At 39.5% G+C, this 14,169-nt stretch overlaps 2 protein-coding genes across 3 annotated transcripts; one reads left to right on the forward strand and one right to left on the reverse strand.

Annotated features, from left to right (window-relative positions):
- Positions 1 to 320: 320 nt before the first annotated feature.
- spata18 (spermatogenesis associated 18) lies at positions 321 to 6,515 on the reverse strand. 2 transcript variants are annotated; one of them, XR_014274934.1, is made up of 12 exons: positions 5,886 to 6,515; positions 4,565 to 4,670; positions 4,379 to 4,494; positions 4,178 to 4,296; positions 3,969 to 4,064; positions 3,754 to 3,888; positions 3,436 to 3,667; positions 3,170 to 3,328; positions 2,902 to 3,077; positions 2,573 to 2,696; positions 2,196 to 2,451; positions 321 to 2,095 (listed from the first exon to the last, which is right to left on the reverse strand). XR_014274934.1 is itself a non-coding variant. In XM_082525380.1 (12 exons), exons 1-12 carry the CDS (start codon positions 5,970 to 5,972, stop codon positions 2,039 to 2,041), a joined length of 1,482 nt encoding a protein of 493 aa, XP_082381506.1. In that variant the 5' UTR covers positions 5,973 to 6,515; the 3' UTR covers positions 322 to 2,038. The 2 variants fall into 2 exon arrangements, 1 of the variants encoding a protein (XP_082381506.1); XM_082525380.1 differs by having other exon boundaries at positions 322 to 2,095; positions 2,377 to 2,451.
- Positions 6,516 to 7,041: 526 nt separating this feature from the next.
- On the forward strand, positions 7,042 to 13,946 carry sgcb (sarcoglycan, beta (dystrophin-associated glycoprotein)). The gene is made up of 6 exons (XM_082525414.1): positions 7,042 to 7,087; positions 8,092 to 8,301; positions 8,392 to 8,577; positions 8,701 to 8,892; positions 10,124 to 10,252; positions 10,336 to 13,946. The coding sequence occupies exons 1-6, from the start codon at positions 7,073 to 7,075 to the stop codon at positions 10,534 to 10,536; spliced, it is 933 nt and encodes a 310-aa protein (XP_082381540.1). The 5' UTR covers positions 7,042 to 7,072; the 3' UTR covers positions 10,537 to 13,946.
- The last annotated feature ends 223 nt before the right edge of the window (positions 13,947 to 14,169 follow it).

Here is a 14,169-nt window from a genome sequence, read left to right on the forward strand (position 1 = left end):
ACACTTCAACTGTGAGAGACAGAATGTGAAAAAAAAATCCATGAATCCACATGGTAGGATTTGTAAAGAATTTATTCGTAAATCAGGGTGGAAAATAAGTATTTGGTCACCTCAAACAAGGAAAATCTCTGGCTCTCACAGACCTGTAACGTCTTCTGTAAGAAGCTTTTCTGTCCCCCACTCGTTACCTGTATGAATGGCACCTGTTTGAACTCATCATCTGTATAAAAGACACCTGTCCACAGCCTCAAACAGTCAGACTCCAAACTCCGCCATGGCCAAGACCAAAGAGCTTTGGAAGGACACCAGGAAAAGTATTGTAGACCTGCACCAGACTGGGAAGAGTGAATCTACAATAGGCAAGCAGCTTGGTGTGAAAAAATCAACTGTGGGAGCAATCATCAGAAAATGGAAGACATACAAGACCACTGATAATCTCCCTCGATCTGGGGCTCCACGCAAGATCTCATCCCGTGGGGTCAAAATGATCATGAGAACGGTGAGCAAAGATCCCAGAACCACACGGGGGGACCTGGTGAATGACCTGCAGAGAGCTGGGACCAAAGTAACAAAGGTCACCATCAGTAACACACTACAACGGCAGGGAATCAAATCCCGCAGTGCCAGATGTGTTCCGCTGCTGAAGCCAGTGCATGTCCAGGCCCGTCTGAAGTTTGCCACAGAGCACATGGATGATACAGCAGAGGATTGGGAGAATGTCATGTGGTCAGATGAAACCAAAGTAGAACTTTTTGGTATAAACTCAACTCGTCGTGTTTGGAGGAAGAAGAATACTGAGTTGCATCCCAAGAACACCATACCTACTGTGAAGCATGGGGGTGGAAACATCATGCTATGGGGCTGTTTTTCTGCCAAGGGGACAGGACGACTGATCCGTGTTAAGGACAGAATGAATGGGGCCATGTATGGTGAGATTTTGAGCCAAAACCTCCTTCCATCAGTGAGAACTTTGAAGATGAAACGAGGCTGGGTCTTCCAACATGACAATGATCCAAAACACACCGCCCGGGCAACAAAGGAGTGGCTCCGTAAGAAGCATTTGAAAGTCCTGGAGTGGCCTAGCCAGTCTCCAGACCTCAACCCCATAGAAAATCTGTGGCGGGAGTTGAAAGTCCGTGTTGCTCGGCGACAGCCCCAAAACATCACTGCTCTCGAGAAGATCTGCATGGAGGAATGGGCCAAAATACCAGCTACTGTGTGTGCAAACCTGGTAAAGACCTATAGTAAACGTTTGACCTCTGTTATTGCCAACAAATGTTATGTTACAAAGTATTGAGTTGTATTTTTGTTATTGACCAAATACTTATTTTCCACCCTGATTTACGAATAAATTCTTTACAAATCCTACCATGTGGATTCATGGATTTTTTTTTTTCACATTCTGTCTCTCACAGTTGAAGTGTACCTCTGGTGCAAATTACTGACCTCTGTCATCATTTTAAGTGGGGGAACTTGCACAATCGGTGGCTGACTAAATACTTTTTTGCCCCACTGTATCTACATAGAACAACAGCACCAAAACTAACGAAAAATATTAAAAGGATAAAAAAATAAAATAAGAATAACAACACAGCATCCAACAAACACTAAAAACACTGACCAAAAATCTGTAACTCAAGTACTGGAGGATGTTAAATTAGCACCAATCACTAGCACAGTAATACAATCTGCCACTGAAATGTTGACTGATAGTGTTGAGTATGGGTCCTAATTTTAGCACCAATAAAGTGCTAGTGTGCAGGTCTTTTTTGTTCCTGAAATATGCCTTTCCTTTAAGTTCCCAAGCATCACTACAATACTGTTAGTCAAAAATTAATAGAGTAAATATAGTAGAACAACTGTTCAGTTATCTACTGGGCTAATTTTGCTTAATCTATATCATCTTATGTCCTGTAAAGCGTCCTTCCAACAATGCACACAGCCTTTGGTTGGTAAGGTTATGAACGGTTTCATTGCTTTATTTGGTAGAAGCATAAGTGTGACCATGCATTTGACTTTCAGCACATGTGGCCAAATGTCACAGGTGGCTAGCTCTGAGACGTCCAGGAGACAGGCTTCTTCTGCTGTTAAATGCCTAAAAAAGACAATGATGATGATTATACTTCCAGTTTTTGAGTAAGTTAAAGCTTAAACAAACCAAATTACATTTTAAAAAGTGATTCTGAAATACATACCCTTAGAGCCATGGGTATGCATGCACGTTGTTAGGTACAAAAAGTGAAAGGAATCATAATTTCATGAGTAGCTGAGTGATGTTATACCCAGGAAAAGAAAATTATCCCCTGTGTGACCAAAACTCCCAAGTTGTGCTTTTCTTTCTGTGTGGTTGGACTATTTAATATTATAGTGACTTACAAGGCTGCGAGTTGGGCTGAGAGAGCGAGAGCGCACAGGGCTGGTACTACTGCTTCTGCTGCGGCTTCGGCTCCACTGCAAAAACAGAAAAACCACCAGTATGCACACGAGCTTTGTATGCATCTTCGTGTCCTCACGTACCCTGTTAAATAACATCCAGTAATTGTGATATATTTAAACATTAAAAAACCAATACCAGAGCACCACTTCTAGTCACAGCCTCGCCCTTCACTATTACAGTGTTTCCTTCCGTTAAGGCTGGCCACACATGGTACATCACCAGAGGAGCAGTGAACTCAGAGTCGTAGCTGCGCCGATACCTTAAGGGAAAGAGACAGGGGAGAGTTGGAAGTGTGCATCTAAGTGTTGTGGGTGACATCTACTGGTAGAGGCTTTCAGTGACAGGCTGAAGTTCAAGGAGTGATATTCTGTAGTGACTGTTTGCATCATGGAAAACATGTTACTTAAAACTTTCCCTTTAAAAAATGAACAAATGACTGCTGGGTGTACAAAAACAGGACTGACTTGATGTCATTGTATAGTTCTCCATCAGTGGCAAAGCCCAAGTCCAGTGGAGGGTCCAGTGTCTGCATGGCGAAGGCCACTCTGCATGCCTCTCTGATCAACGAACTGATGAGGACAAAGTCCACCTCTGGCGGGAAGGAGATCCGAGGGTTCACATTCATAGCATTGATGACATCCTGCAGAGATGAAAGACGATCATGGTTTCCCTCAGAACTACAGCATTTTGTTCATGAGTGTTGCACAGCACACATGAGACGCATCATCCTACATTGACGCTGGTCTGAACATCATAAAGGTCCAGGTTTCTGACGATGTAGTCCACAGCTGCATCTTCTAGACTTTCCGGCCCAAAGTGAGATGTGGACAGTGTCTTTCTGACTCGTAGCCTGAACTGACGGTAAGCCAGTTTTGCTGTCTTGAAGGATTCCTATAACAGGAAAGCAGGCAATACATACATTTCCATGAATCGCAGCAGACAGCAGATCAAATGATCAGCTCTGTGTACACACAGCTCTAAAATAGCTGCAGCCATACCACAACTGCAATAAAGATTATTCTCTGGACCATCTCCAAGTCAGAAATGTAGCGGCGAAGCAGGGCCTGGGCATCCAGACGCTCCACAGCATACAGGTCATTGAAGCGCGACACAAGGCGGGCGTGGCGGGAGGAGTTAGTGAGCTGGGCTCGGGTGGGTGACTCACTCCTTCCGGGGCTGGAAGAGCGGCTGTGCCTGGACAAAGGGCTCGGAGAACGACTCCTCACCAACCTGAGAGACAGAAAAAATCTAACATATTAATTATTTAAGACGCTGAACGGTGTCAGTGTGTGAGCGTGTAATGTTTGTGTGTGTACCTCGCTTGCAGCATGGCTTTCTCTGTGCTCAGGTAAGACACTTCGTCTCTCAACAGGCGAATCTGCCGCTCATAGTCATCGAGAGCTTCCAGCTTTCTCTTATAAATGTCCACCTGCTCATGTGCGGATCTCAAACTGAAGCACAGACACACTTCACATTAACAGAAAAACTCATACGTGCATATTAAAACAAGTAAATCATCTACATCACCTACTCAGCTTTCAGTTGTAATATTTCATCTTCAGTGGCCAGAAAGGTGGTTGTAGACTTGCTCTTTGTCTCATCCAGTTCCTTCTGAGCATCAAGCAGCCTGTTTAAACAGATCGGTACCTGTATTTACTGACCAAAGTGTAGTTAAATATGAGCCATTGAAGCTGAGGTAAGAAGGTCTGACAGTTTTTTTAATCTATAATTTAGACTCACTCTGCTCTGACTGACTCCAGCTGTAGCCGAGCGGAGCACAGCTGAGTCTCCAGCTTCTGCAAGTCATTCTCATGGGAGGCAGAGAGCTCCCTGATCTTTCTGTCCTTCTCTGCTGAATCCTAACATTTAAAAATGATGATATATATGTCATATATATGAACACTCTGACAGATTTTCTGGTTTACTGATAGATGGAGTCACCTGGATGAGCTGTAGACTGGTGTCATCACTGACTGAGGGCCTCGCCATTGAGAAACAGGATCCGAGCCATGGTAGTAGTCGTGTTTTCAGAGTGTCCACTCCGGCATAGTGTCCACCTGATTAGTGACAAAATGTTAGAACCTGTGCTCAATAAAATAAACATAAATAAACTGATGAAGCTTGTACCTTCTGCAGCTGTAAGGTTGAGGATGGCAAACAGTTGGCCCTGGATTTTGGCGGTGATTTCAATCAGCTCACAACATCTGTTCAGATTCTGGTCACAAGAAATCACCTTGGAGGGTTAAAAAAAAGGAAACAAATTTATTTTTCCATTATCTTAACCACTTATCCATCATAGTCACATGGAGCCTTCCCCAGCTGTCACAGTGCCAGAGGTAGAGTACACGCTGTCTAGTACAAAGAAACAGACAACGATTCACTTAAAGCTTATTTAGAATCACAGATTAAACTAACATATATGTTTTAGAACTGTAGGTGGGAAAATTGCATTTGATAAAAACTGCTTAAAAAGTTTGCAGACTCTGACACAAAACTAGGGTTTTAAAACAATTGAAAAATAGCATTTCCCTGTGAATGTTATGAATGTTATTGTCCACGTTTATATAGTCGAAGGTATTGCCCTGTTCTCCCATAATTTCATTTCTTAAGCTTCACTTTTCCTGACAGAAGGTTACAGGAAAGATTTATTCACAATTTAGCCAAGCAAAAAGTAGCTCAGCAAAAAAACTCCATTGTTTTATGCCGTGTACCTATTTATTATATTAAATTTATTTAAACAATATTTAGTTTAGGAGGTTTGTTAGGTCTGTTAGGGTACGTCTCCTAGATTTTCTTAAAAAAAAATCAATATATATAATCAATTAATCGATATAGTACTATATTGTTATATTATATATATTATGATGGTTATTTCTTTATTACTTACTTATTACTCATTTTTACTTATTAGTTTCTTATTAGCTTTATTTCGTATTAGCTGTAAACACTCGAAGGCATTTGATGCCTACGTTTGAAGTTATTGCCTCTACAGGAAGAAAGAGGAAGTGAACCATCTCAACCTGAGGCAAATATCTTTGGAGCTGTCTAAAAGTACCCATGGCAACCGGCGTCCATACCAACCAAACTCCACTGGGAAATCAAATCTAAACAAATGCATTCCTTTGCTGTATTTTTTAAAATGATTTAAAGCGTTTCCAAACTGCCTGTAACAGTTTCATTTATGATTATAATAATAAAGTGGAACAAAACAAATGAAAATCACAGGTTTAACGAATAAAAATCAGTAATGGACGAGAGCAGACAAACCTATTTGTCATGTTCTGAAGACGAGGATGCTCATAATATATCTGAAACCCTTTGGCTAAAAGGTTCAACTGTATGCAAATATACCAATTCAGTGGATAGTGATCATGGAAATAGGACTGGCTAACACGGATGAAGTTGTGTGGTCAGATTTAGGTCAATCATGACTTATTGATGAACTTACATGGTAGTCCTTGTGCCAACTCTCAAGCTTGTCCTGTAAGACGCTGAATGAAGATGTGTTGGTCAATCTCCTTAAAGTGTCAGCCATGTCGATCCACAATCCTCGGGAGGTTTTAAAAATCCCCAGGAGGAGGCCTGCAGCAGTAGCAGCAGGCGGAGGGGGGTACGTCTTAACGAGGAGTGTAGTAAAAATTCCTGGACCGGCAGCTTTCTGCACCTGCGACACGAATGCCAAGCGCCGCCTTCACTTGTGGCAACCGAGTGAGGAGACGACGGGAGCAACGAACGCAGGGTTTAAATAAATTACTCCCGTCTCAGTCAGGCCTCTGCAGACTGTGGTCTCCCCCCAGATGTAAATACGATCGTAATGACATCCTGTTAAACGAAACCAATACCGAGGGAGTTAACTAACCCCCCTTGGGGTCAGGTGCTGCTCGAGTGGCGGTGTTGGGTCAAATCCGATTATACGATAATATGACATACTAAATTAAATGTGCAGTTCATTGTTGTATCTAAAATAATAACTGGAATAGTTATGTGTGTTGTACTTATTTATTGTAATCCAGATCAAATTTAGCAATCATTTCAATTAATGCCTTTAAATACGTTATCCTAAATATGACTTTTTGAGTGTATGATCACAATTGTATCACAATTTTTGTGATAAAAAATGATCACTATGCTATGTACAGCTATGAAATATATATAATTAATAGTAATGTTATTACTATCTATCTATCTATCTATCTATCTATCTATCTATCTATCTATCTATCTATCTATCTATCTATCTATCTATCTATCTATCTATCTATCATCATCATCATCATTATTATTATCATTATTATTATTATTATTATTATTATTTAAGAATCGTGTCCGCTGCTGACAGTTCACCTGTGGAAAATATGAATGGACCGTTTCTTCTATTTTAGGATTTTTCTGTCATTGGCTGGCTGAGTTTGGAATATGCCATTTTTCAATGTCATCAAAAAAAATTTGATAGATTTTTTTTTATTTATCTGTTTTTTATATTTATTGTCTATGTATTTGTTTTCTATAGTCAAGTCATATTCAACTACCATTCAGTCCACAACTAAAAACATAATCATTATGGAGTACTGTCCCCTTTATCTGTGAAAAGTGGTTTGCTCCGAACTCTCAGCAAGCAGAAGAGGGAGGGTCAACATGGCGTCTGAACAGGTCCGTTATGTTCCGTATTTGTTGTTATTCTTGCGTTTTTCTCCGCCTTTTTTGCATTTAGTTAACGGAACACTTATATATATGTTTCTAAATAATACACAATATAAACTGGATTAATTTTTTTTTTTTTTAAAGCATACTGGGCTTTTGTCTGGGCTCTATCGGAATATCAGTGTAACAGAAAACATTAGTGGCCTCTGCTATGGGTAGCGAAAGCGTCATATGGAAATAAATAAAAATCTTATTCTTTTACTAGACCTGCTGTTTGACAGCGAATTTATTACAACACTATGAAGAGAATAAAACTATAGCTGTGTAATATTGATACAGCGGAGAGCAGGTTATTTCCATTTTGCTGCCAAAATGAGTACAGTTTATTTTTAGTTATGGCCAGCGACAGGCTGTCGCGGGTATTTAACAGATGCAGAGAGGACATTGAAAACAGGGAGGAACTAAAAACTTTAATTTAAACCTAAAAAGAAAGTAGAGGCGATTCAAAAAGAAAAGAAAGTCGAGATAATACAACAGTTGGTGCGTAAACGTGAGATTCTGGGTAAACCAATCTCAATAATCAATATGTGCTCTAAAGCTATAAAATTAGGCTTATGAGTGGATACTCTCAAATACACCCTAACAACTGTGTAATTACATTGTAAAAAGAGGAAAGGTTGTTTTTACTTTCCATTAAAACAACATGAAGGTGTTAATTAATTTAAAAATGCATGCATGTAGCTTTCATTTCTTTCTCCGTTAAAATACTCATAGGTCTTCTTATTTATAAGTTCTTACAGTATAATTAGTTTCTCTAATTGTTACTAGCATTTCTTGCTATAACTACATTTTAAGTGTCTACGTTTAGAAACAGTAGGTACTTCAAGTAATTCAGTAGAGTTACGTGGTAAATGTGGGACAGTTACACCATAGATTACAGGTTTTATTATCTGTTATTACTTGTTATTAAGACTGTAAGCATTAGACCTCAGAGTTTGTTTTCTGGCTTCTAGGAAAGCTCCAATGGGCCAGTGAAGAAGTCCATGCGAGAAAAAGCCATAGAACGCCGTACTATCAACAAGGAGCACAACAGTAATTTCAAAGCAGGCTATGTACCCATAGAGGAAGAGCGTCTTCATAAGACAGGGCTAAGAGGACGCAAAGGAAACATGGCTGTGTGCATCATTATCATCCTCTTCCTCCTCGCCTTAATTAATTTAATTGTGAGTACCTAAAACATCAGTGTATTTGTCTGTGTGTTGCTTTTTTTTAGTGTGTGATCTGTATATTTTGTGCATGCTGTCGCCTCACAGATCACATTGGTTATATGGACAGTGATCCGCATCGGTCCGAATGGCTGCGACAGTATGGAGTTCCATGAGAGTGGCCTGCTGCGCTTCAAACAGAAAGCAGACATGGGTATTGTCCACCCGCTGCACAAGAGCACAGTAGGAGGCCGTAAAGACCAGGATCTGGTCATTGTTGGTAACAACAACCCGGTGAGCAATACAGAGTGTGTTACAGAGTTTAGTAAAAGCTGAGTATCGATAAAAAGACAAGAAAAGCCCATAATGCGCACACATTAAAAACTCTCCTCTTTTATTTAACATGTGTTGCTACAGGTAGTCTTCCAGCAAGGCACTACAAAGCTGAGCGTAGAAAAGGACAAGACCTCAATCGTCAGTGATGTCGGCATATCCTTCACAGACCCTCGGACCCAGACCACATTCTTCAGCACTGACTTTGAAAACCACGAGTTTCATTTGCCCAAAGGAGTCAAAGTCCTCAGCGTTAAAAAAGCTTCCACAGAAAGGGTGTGTACAGTTTCCAGTAACTCACTGATGGGTGCAATAACAAAGTATTTCATTAGTTCTGTCAGTGTTTTATAACCTGTACCAAACATTAGCTAATAATCCATAAAGGTAAAGCAAAACAGCATATTTACAGAACATGGAAAAGTCCCCATGAAGATGCTGAACTTCATCAGTGTAAACAGAAGAAAGGCTCAGTTATGAATTCATCTTTTAACCTTGTGAAAGTTGTTTTCACAAATCTACTTCAGATCTAAACATTCATAGATGCCACATCATGTGAAAGTTTAAACAAAACTGGACTATTCTAAAGAAATATATTTAAATCTGAAAATCTAGAAAGTCTATGGAGGGATATAAAGTTTACAGTTCACCATGACTCCAGTTTATCAGAGGCTGAGAGAACCTGACAGAAAAAACAGGTGTGCAAAGCTGCTAAACAAAGTTTCAAGAAAATTCGTAACAGAGCTGAATTCCAAGCAGTGGTGCCTTTCAAAAGATTCAGAATAAATAATCACAAACAAATATGTTTGCGACATATTTGTGACGCAGGTTCCAAAAACACAGCTAAAGCTAGAAAAATTTATTTTTTTACTTTTTTCCTAAACTTTCTAAACTTCTAGAATAACATGCAAAAAAGATTTAATTTATATTTCTTTATTTTCTATGAATTTTTAACTTGAAGATGTCAAAAGATAGGGTTAGGGGGGTTGTTAAATTTAGTAACAATAAACTTTTGTGTACACTTTTGTAAATGATTAAACTTTTGATAAAAATGCCACTAGATCTACAAGAAACTGTCAGTTGACCAGAATGAACACAATTGTATTGCCACAAGCCAAAAATGGAAAAGTTGCCAGCATCACAGAGGAAGCAAATTTCACTGGCTAACTGCCCAGGTCACACCTCAGGCACATGTGGCTGCGCTGAGCGGGGGGTTCCCTCCTCATCCAGGCTAGCTGGAAAAGGCCCAGCACAGAGTGTGCACATAGTGTGCTATTTATTTTCACATTATACTGCCTAATAAACTGCTTAGTGGAAATACAGTAGCCTTAAGAGATATTTGCAGCCATGCTGCATCACATTTAATAAGTGGAGGAAAAAATATTCGTTAAAAATGTCTTTCACAGTATCGTTTTTATTTGATTTTATTTTTTAACTTTTTTGTTAACAGTCTTGTGTTGCTGTTCATAACATTATATTCTAAACTTCATATTCTCTCTGTGACTTTTAGATCACCAGTAATGCAGCATCTGACCTGAACATTAAAGGAGACTCTGCCATCATTCGTGGTAACGAAGGGGTCAACATCATGGGTCGGACAATCGAGTTCAAAATGGGTGGAAACATTGAGCTCAGGGCTGTGAGTATGGAATTTTTCCTACAATAAAGCCGATCGAGTAAAGGGCCAGAAGATCGATGAGTAATGATGATTTGTCTTCGCAGGAGAACAGCATCGTGCTCAATGGATCGGTCATGTTCAATGCCACGCGTTTTCCTAACTCTGCAGGAGATCTGTATTTCAATGAAGGTCAGGAGAGGTACAAGCTCTGCATGTGTGAAGATGGAACTCTGTTCCGTGTGCGGGTGAAATTTACCAACATGGGCTGCCAGACTTTAGATAACCCATGTAAGAAGGCTCACTAGGACTGGAATCTGCTATTGCATCTCAATCAGTCCACACTGAATTCAGATAAACCACTTTCAAATTTATTTTTGATAGTGTGGAGCTCTAATATATAGGACATTCATAATGGCTTGGGCATAATATCTCTGTGGGTCATGTGTCAAATTCTGTGTTTCTTATTATTTTTGCCACTTGGCCAAAGAAAAAAACTGTAGTATTTTGTTTTTCTGCAGATTTGCCAACTTGAGATGATATCAGTCTATGTTACTTCTATATAGTAGGACATGAAACACTACACGTACAAAGGCTAATGTACACTATGGAGCCCTACTCTCAAAAACTAGATTTAACTCTCTCTGGGAAGCTGGATTTAAGAAATAAATGTTTCAAGTTTACATTTTTTGAAAATGTTTAACGCCATCTGGTGCCAGTATAGAACATGACATCACCAGGGCATTTCATTAGTTTATGTTAGCTAACTAATCACAGAACCAGTAACTCAGGTGATAATAAGGACAGTAAAACCAAAAAAAGCAGGGATCAAAGGGGATCACTTTTTTATTGCCCCTGGCTGCAATGATGCATTTTATGTTAAAAAAACCAAGGAAATGCTGATCAATTTCACTTTTTGTCTCTAAAGCAGTAATTGGTTCTTCGTTAATTGGCTAGCTGCATTGAAACAGGAAAATCCACCTGTTATCTGTAATGTTTGGGTTCGTAAAGCACTTTCTAAATGAGCACTGAGTGGAGGAGAGCTTGTTTGAGTCAAGTAACAGGTTGTTTTACCAGACCAACAAGCTGGTGTTAGAAACTCAGGTTTTTTTCCTCGTCTGGCCAGATGTACCTAGCAGCGCAATCAGTTAAAGGCCACAACCTGCGATCAAATTTATGCAATAAAATTTATGTATGTTTTTATGTATGTTGTGTTGTAAACTGTTTGGATGTGCATAGGAAAAGAGACTATTTTATTGCATAAATAGTGCTGATTGCATCTTGCAAACATCTGTTTTGCCAGCTGATTGTGCTTCTAGGTACACTCACCTACTGAAGAAACGGTGTGGTATCGGACAGCAGTGTGTCGGTCTGGTGAACCACCTGTCACCTGACTCAAACAGGGTCTCCTCCACACAGTCCTCATTCATAAAGTGCTTTATAAACCTTTGTAAACGAGTGTTGGTCACCTACTGTGCCTAACAGGAGGATTTTACTGTTTCAATGCAGCTAGCCAAACAACAAGGGAACCACTTACTGCTTAAGAGACAGAAAGTGAAACTGAATATAGCTTTGTTTTTGTTTTTTTTGATAAAATTTATTGTTGCAGCCAGGGACAGCACAAAAGTGATACCCTTGGACTGCTTTTTAATTTTAGTGTCCTTATTCTCACCTGAGTTACTGGTTACTAGTTAGCTAACATAAGCTAATGTAAGTCTATAAGCTGCAACCAATAGGGGTGCAACGATACACAAAATTCACGGTTCGGTTCGGTTCGATACTTTGGTATCACGGTTCGATATTTTTGCGATACAAAAAAAATGTTCATGCCTTTTTAATTTGTCATTTATTAAAATTATAAATATATATTTTAACTCAAAAGTACAGTTTTTAAATTTAATGTTGCTGAAACAACAAAGTAAAAAAAATACATCTATCTGATTGAGGAATCACTCATCTTTGGAAAAGAGAGTTTATTACAGGGAAATGGCTCTTTCCAAAATAAAAGCTATACTATACGCTTCTTCTGGGCTATATTCTCAGCAGCATATTAAACATATCAGGTCCCCATAAGGAGAATCATGTGCTAACGGCTGTCTAAATGACTCGAGTAAAGTTTGTAGCATGCGTGCTTGTTGTTTTTGTCTGCTTCCACTTGTCTTTGCACTAGGATGATGTCGGCGTAAATGTGCAGTCATATTCGTTGTGTTCCCACTAGTGCTGTCAGCGTTAATCTTGTTGAACTGACGTTAACGCCACAACACGGCAAATCTCCGTTAACGAGCTACCGCGGATCGCCCCGTGCGTGGGGCTGGACGGCCAACACGTTAACGAGCAAACTGCGCTAACGCACTAGTTCCCACCAATGTAATTGAGCATTGCGTGGCACATCCGACATACTGTTTTACTTTAGTCCATGACGCGCTTACCTTCAGGGTCATACGTCACATGAGAACCAAAATAGTTCCAAACGCCAGATCTGAATGAGGGTGGGGGAGGTTCAATTTGCCATGTTGCAACGAGAGCTTAACTTCAGTCTCTCTAGCTTGCCCTGCGCTCAGTGAATCTGCGTTCGACTACTCCACCTAGGCTGCACTGTCGAGCGCAGATCCACTGAGCGCTCAACACAGACAGCATCGTCAGAAGGAAAGTTGATAAAATAAATTAAAAATTTTGTATTGTTCGATACATATGCGTACCGAATGGTTCAATATCGATACGAGTATTGTTGCACCCCTAGCAACCAACCAACCCGGTGATGTCGTGTTCTGTACTGGCACAAGATGGCGCTAAACAAGATCAAAAAATGTAAACTTTAAATAGTTCTTCCTTCAATCCTCTGCAAAGACAGAGTTAAATCTATGTCAGTTTTTGAGATAGTGTAAATTAGCCTTTATACATGTAGTGTCTCATGTATGCTTTATTGGTATTATTATTGTTTTCACTCCCCTTTAGCAGTAATGAGCAGATACAATATTTATTTTTTTGGCTTGCCATCCAGTATTAATAATATAAAAACCCTATATGGGGTTTGTCTAAGATCCCATTTGCCGTTTCATTATTCCGGGCAGCTGTGTGATATTTTCTGTCATATTAGCTGACATGTGGAAGACACTACATGACTGTAATGATGTATGTAAAATTTGCAGGTAATGCAATGCACAGAGTTAATGATAAATTGTTATACATGATACATTTTAAGCCATCCAGTGATGCAGAGTAGGTTTCTTTCTGCATATCTCGGGCTGTTTATCATGCACGTGCCAATGGATATACAAGGGACTATATATCATTAGATATATGTGTAATATTTTAATTTTGTTGCAAAAGCTTTTTTAACAACAGAAGAATACAATATTGAAAAAACAGTGTGCACTACATTCTGCTACAGATTAATGCAAATGTTGAGAATTTTATTTCATCAGCTACTGTGGGTGCAACCTATATGGGGTTGTTTGAATTTTGTGCAATATAATATATAATATTTGACTTTGCTTTGGATTGTCTTGTCTGTTGTCAACTGATGTTAACGATTACTGATGTTAACGTCAATAGTTGTTCTCAGAGCACAGACTTCATGCCTGTCATGAAAGAACAGCTTATTTGATCGAAGAAAAACCGAAGAAATAAATATATTGCGACCAGCCTTATTTGGAAATTTGTCCAACGTTTCATTGGCATGTTTGTTTCAATAAAGAAATGTGTTGCTATGTGAAAAGTGTTATCATTGTTTCAGTAAATGCGCCCACGGTCATTTAAAACCATAAAAGCGTACTGCGCCTCATTATAGCGCTTTATTGTCTAATAGAATGCAAAGTATGAAGGTTTGGTCTTCGCCATAAACTTACACCATCACAGTAAGACTGTGACAGTAAGACATTAACCAGATGTGTAAATGATTGTATGAATCGCAGAGCAGCTTCTTTGGGCAGGGACGTGTT

This window comes from Aulonocara stuartgranti (genome assembly GCF_965226115.1).
Source record: "Aulonocara stuartgranti genome assembly, chromosome: 23".
Taxonomy (NCBI): domain Eukaryota; kingdom Metazoa; phylum Chordata; class Actinopteri; order Cichliformes; family Cichlidae; genus Aulonocara; species Aulonocara stuartgranti.

Excerpts from the sequence above, each read along its gene's own strand:
- sgcb (XM_082525414.1), top strand. Across the intron at positions 8,578-8,700 it reads TTGTTGGTAACAACAACCCG|GTAGTCTTCCAGCAAGGCAC; the intron begins GTGAGCAATACA and ends GTGTTGCTACAG. Across the intron at positions 10,253-10,335 it reads GAAACATTGAGCTCAGGGCT|GAGAACAGCATCGTGCTCAA; the intron begins GTGAGTATGGAA and ends TTGTCTTCGCAG.
- spata18 (XM_082525380.1), bottom strand. The coding sequence starts at position 5,972 with ATGGCTGACACTTTAAGGAGATTGACCAACACATCTTCATTCAGCGTC. Across the intron at positions 3,889-3,968 it reads ATATTACAACTGAAAGCTGA|TTTGAGATCCGCACATGAGC; the intron begins GTAGGTGATGTA and ends TCTGTGCTTCAG. Across the intron at positions 2,697-2,901 it reads GAACTATACAATGACATCAA|GTATCGGCGCAGCTACGACT; the intron begins GTCAGTCCTGTT and ends CTTTCCCTTAAG.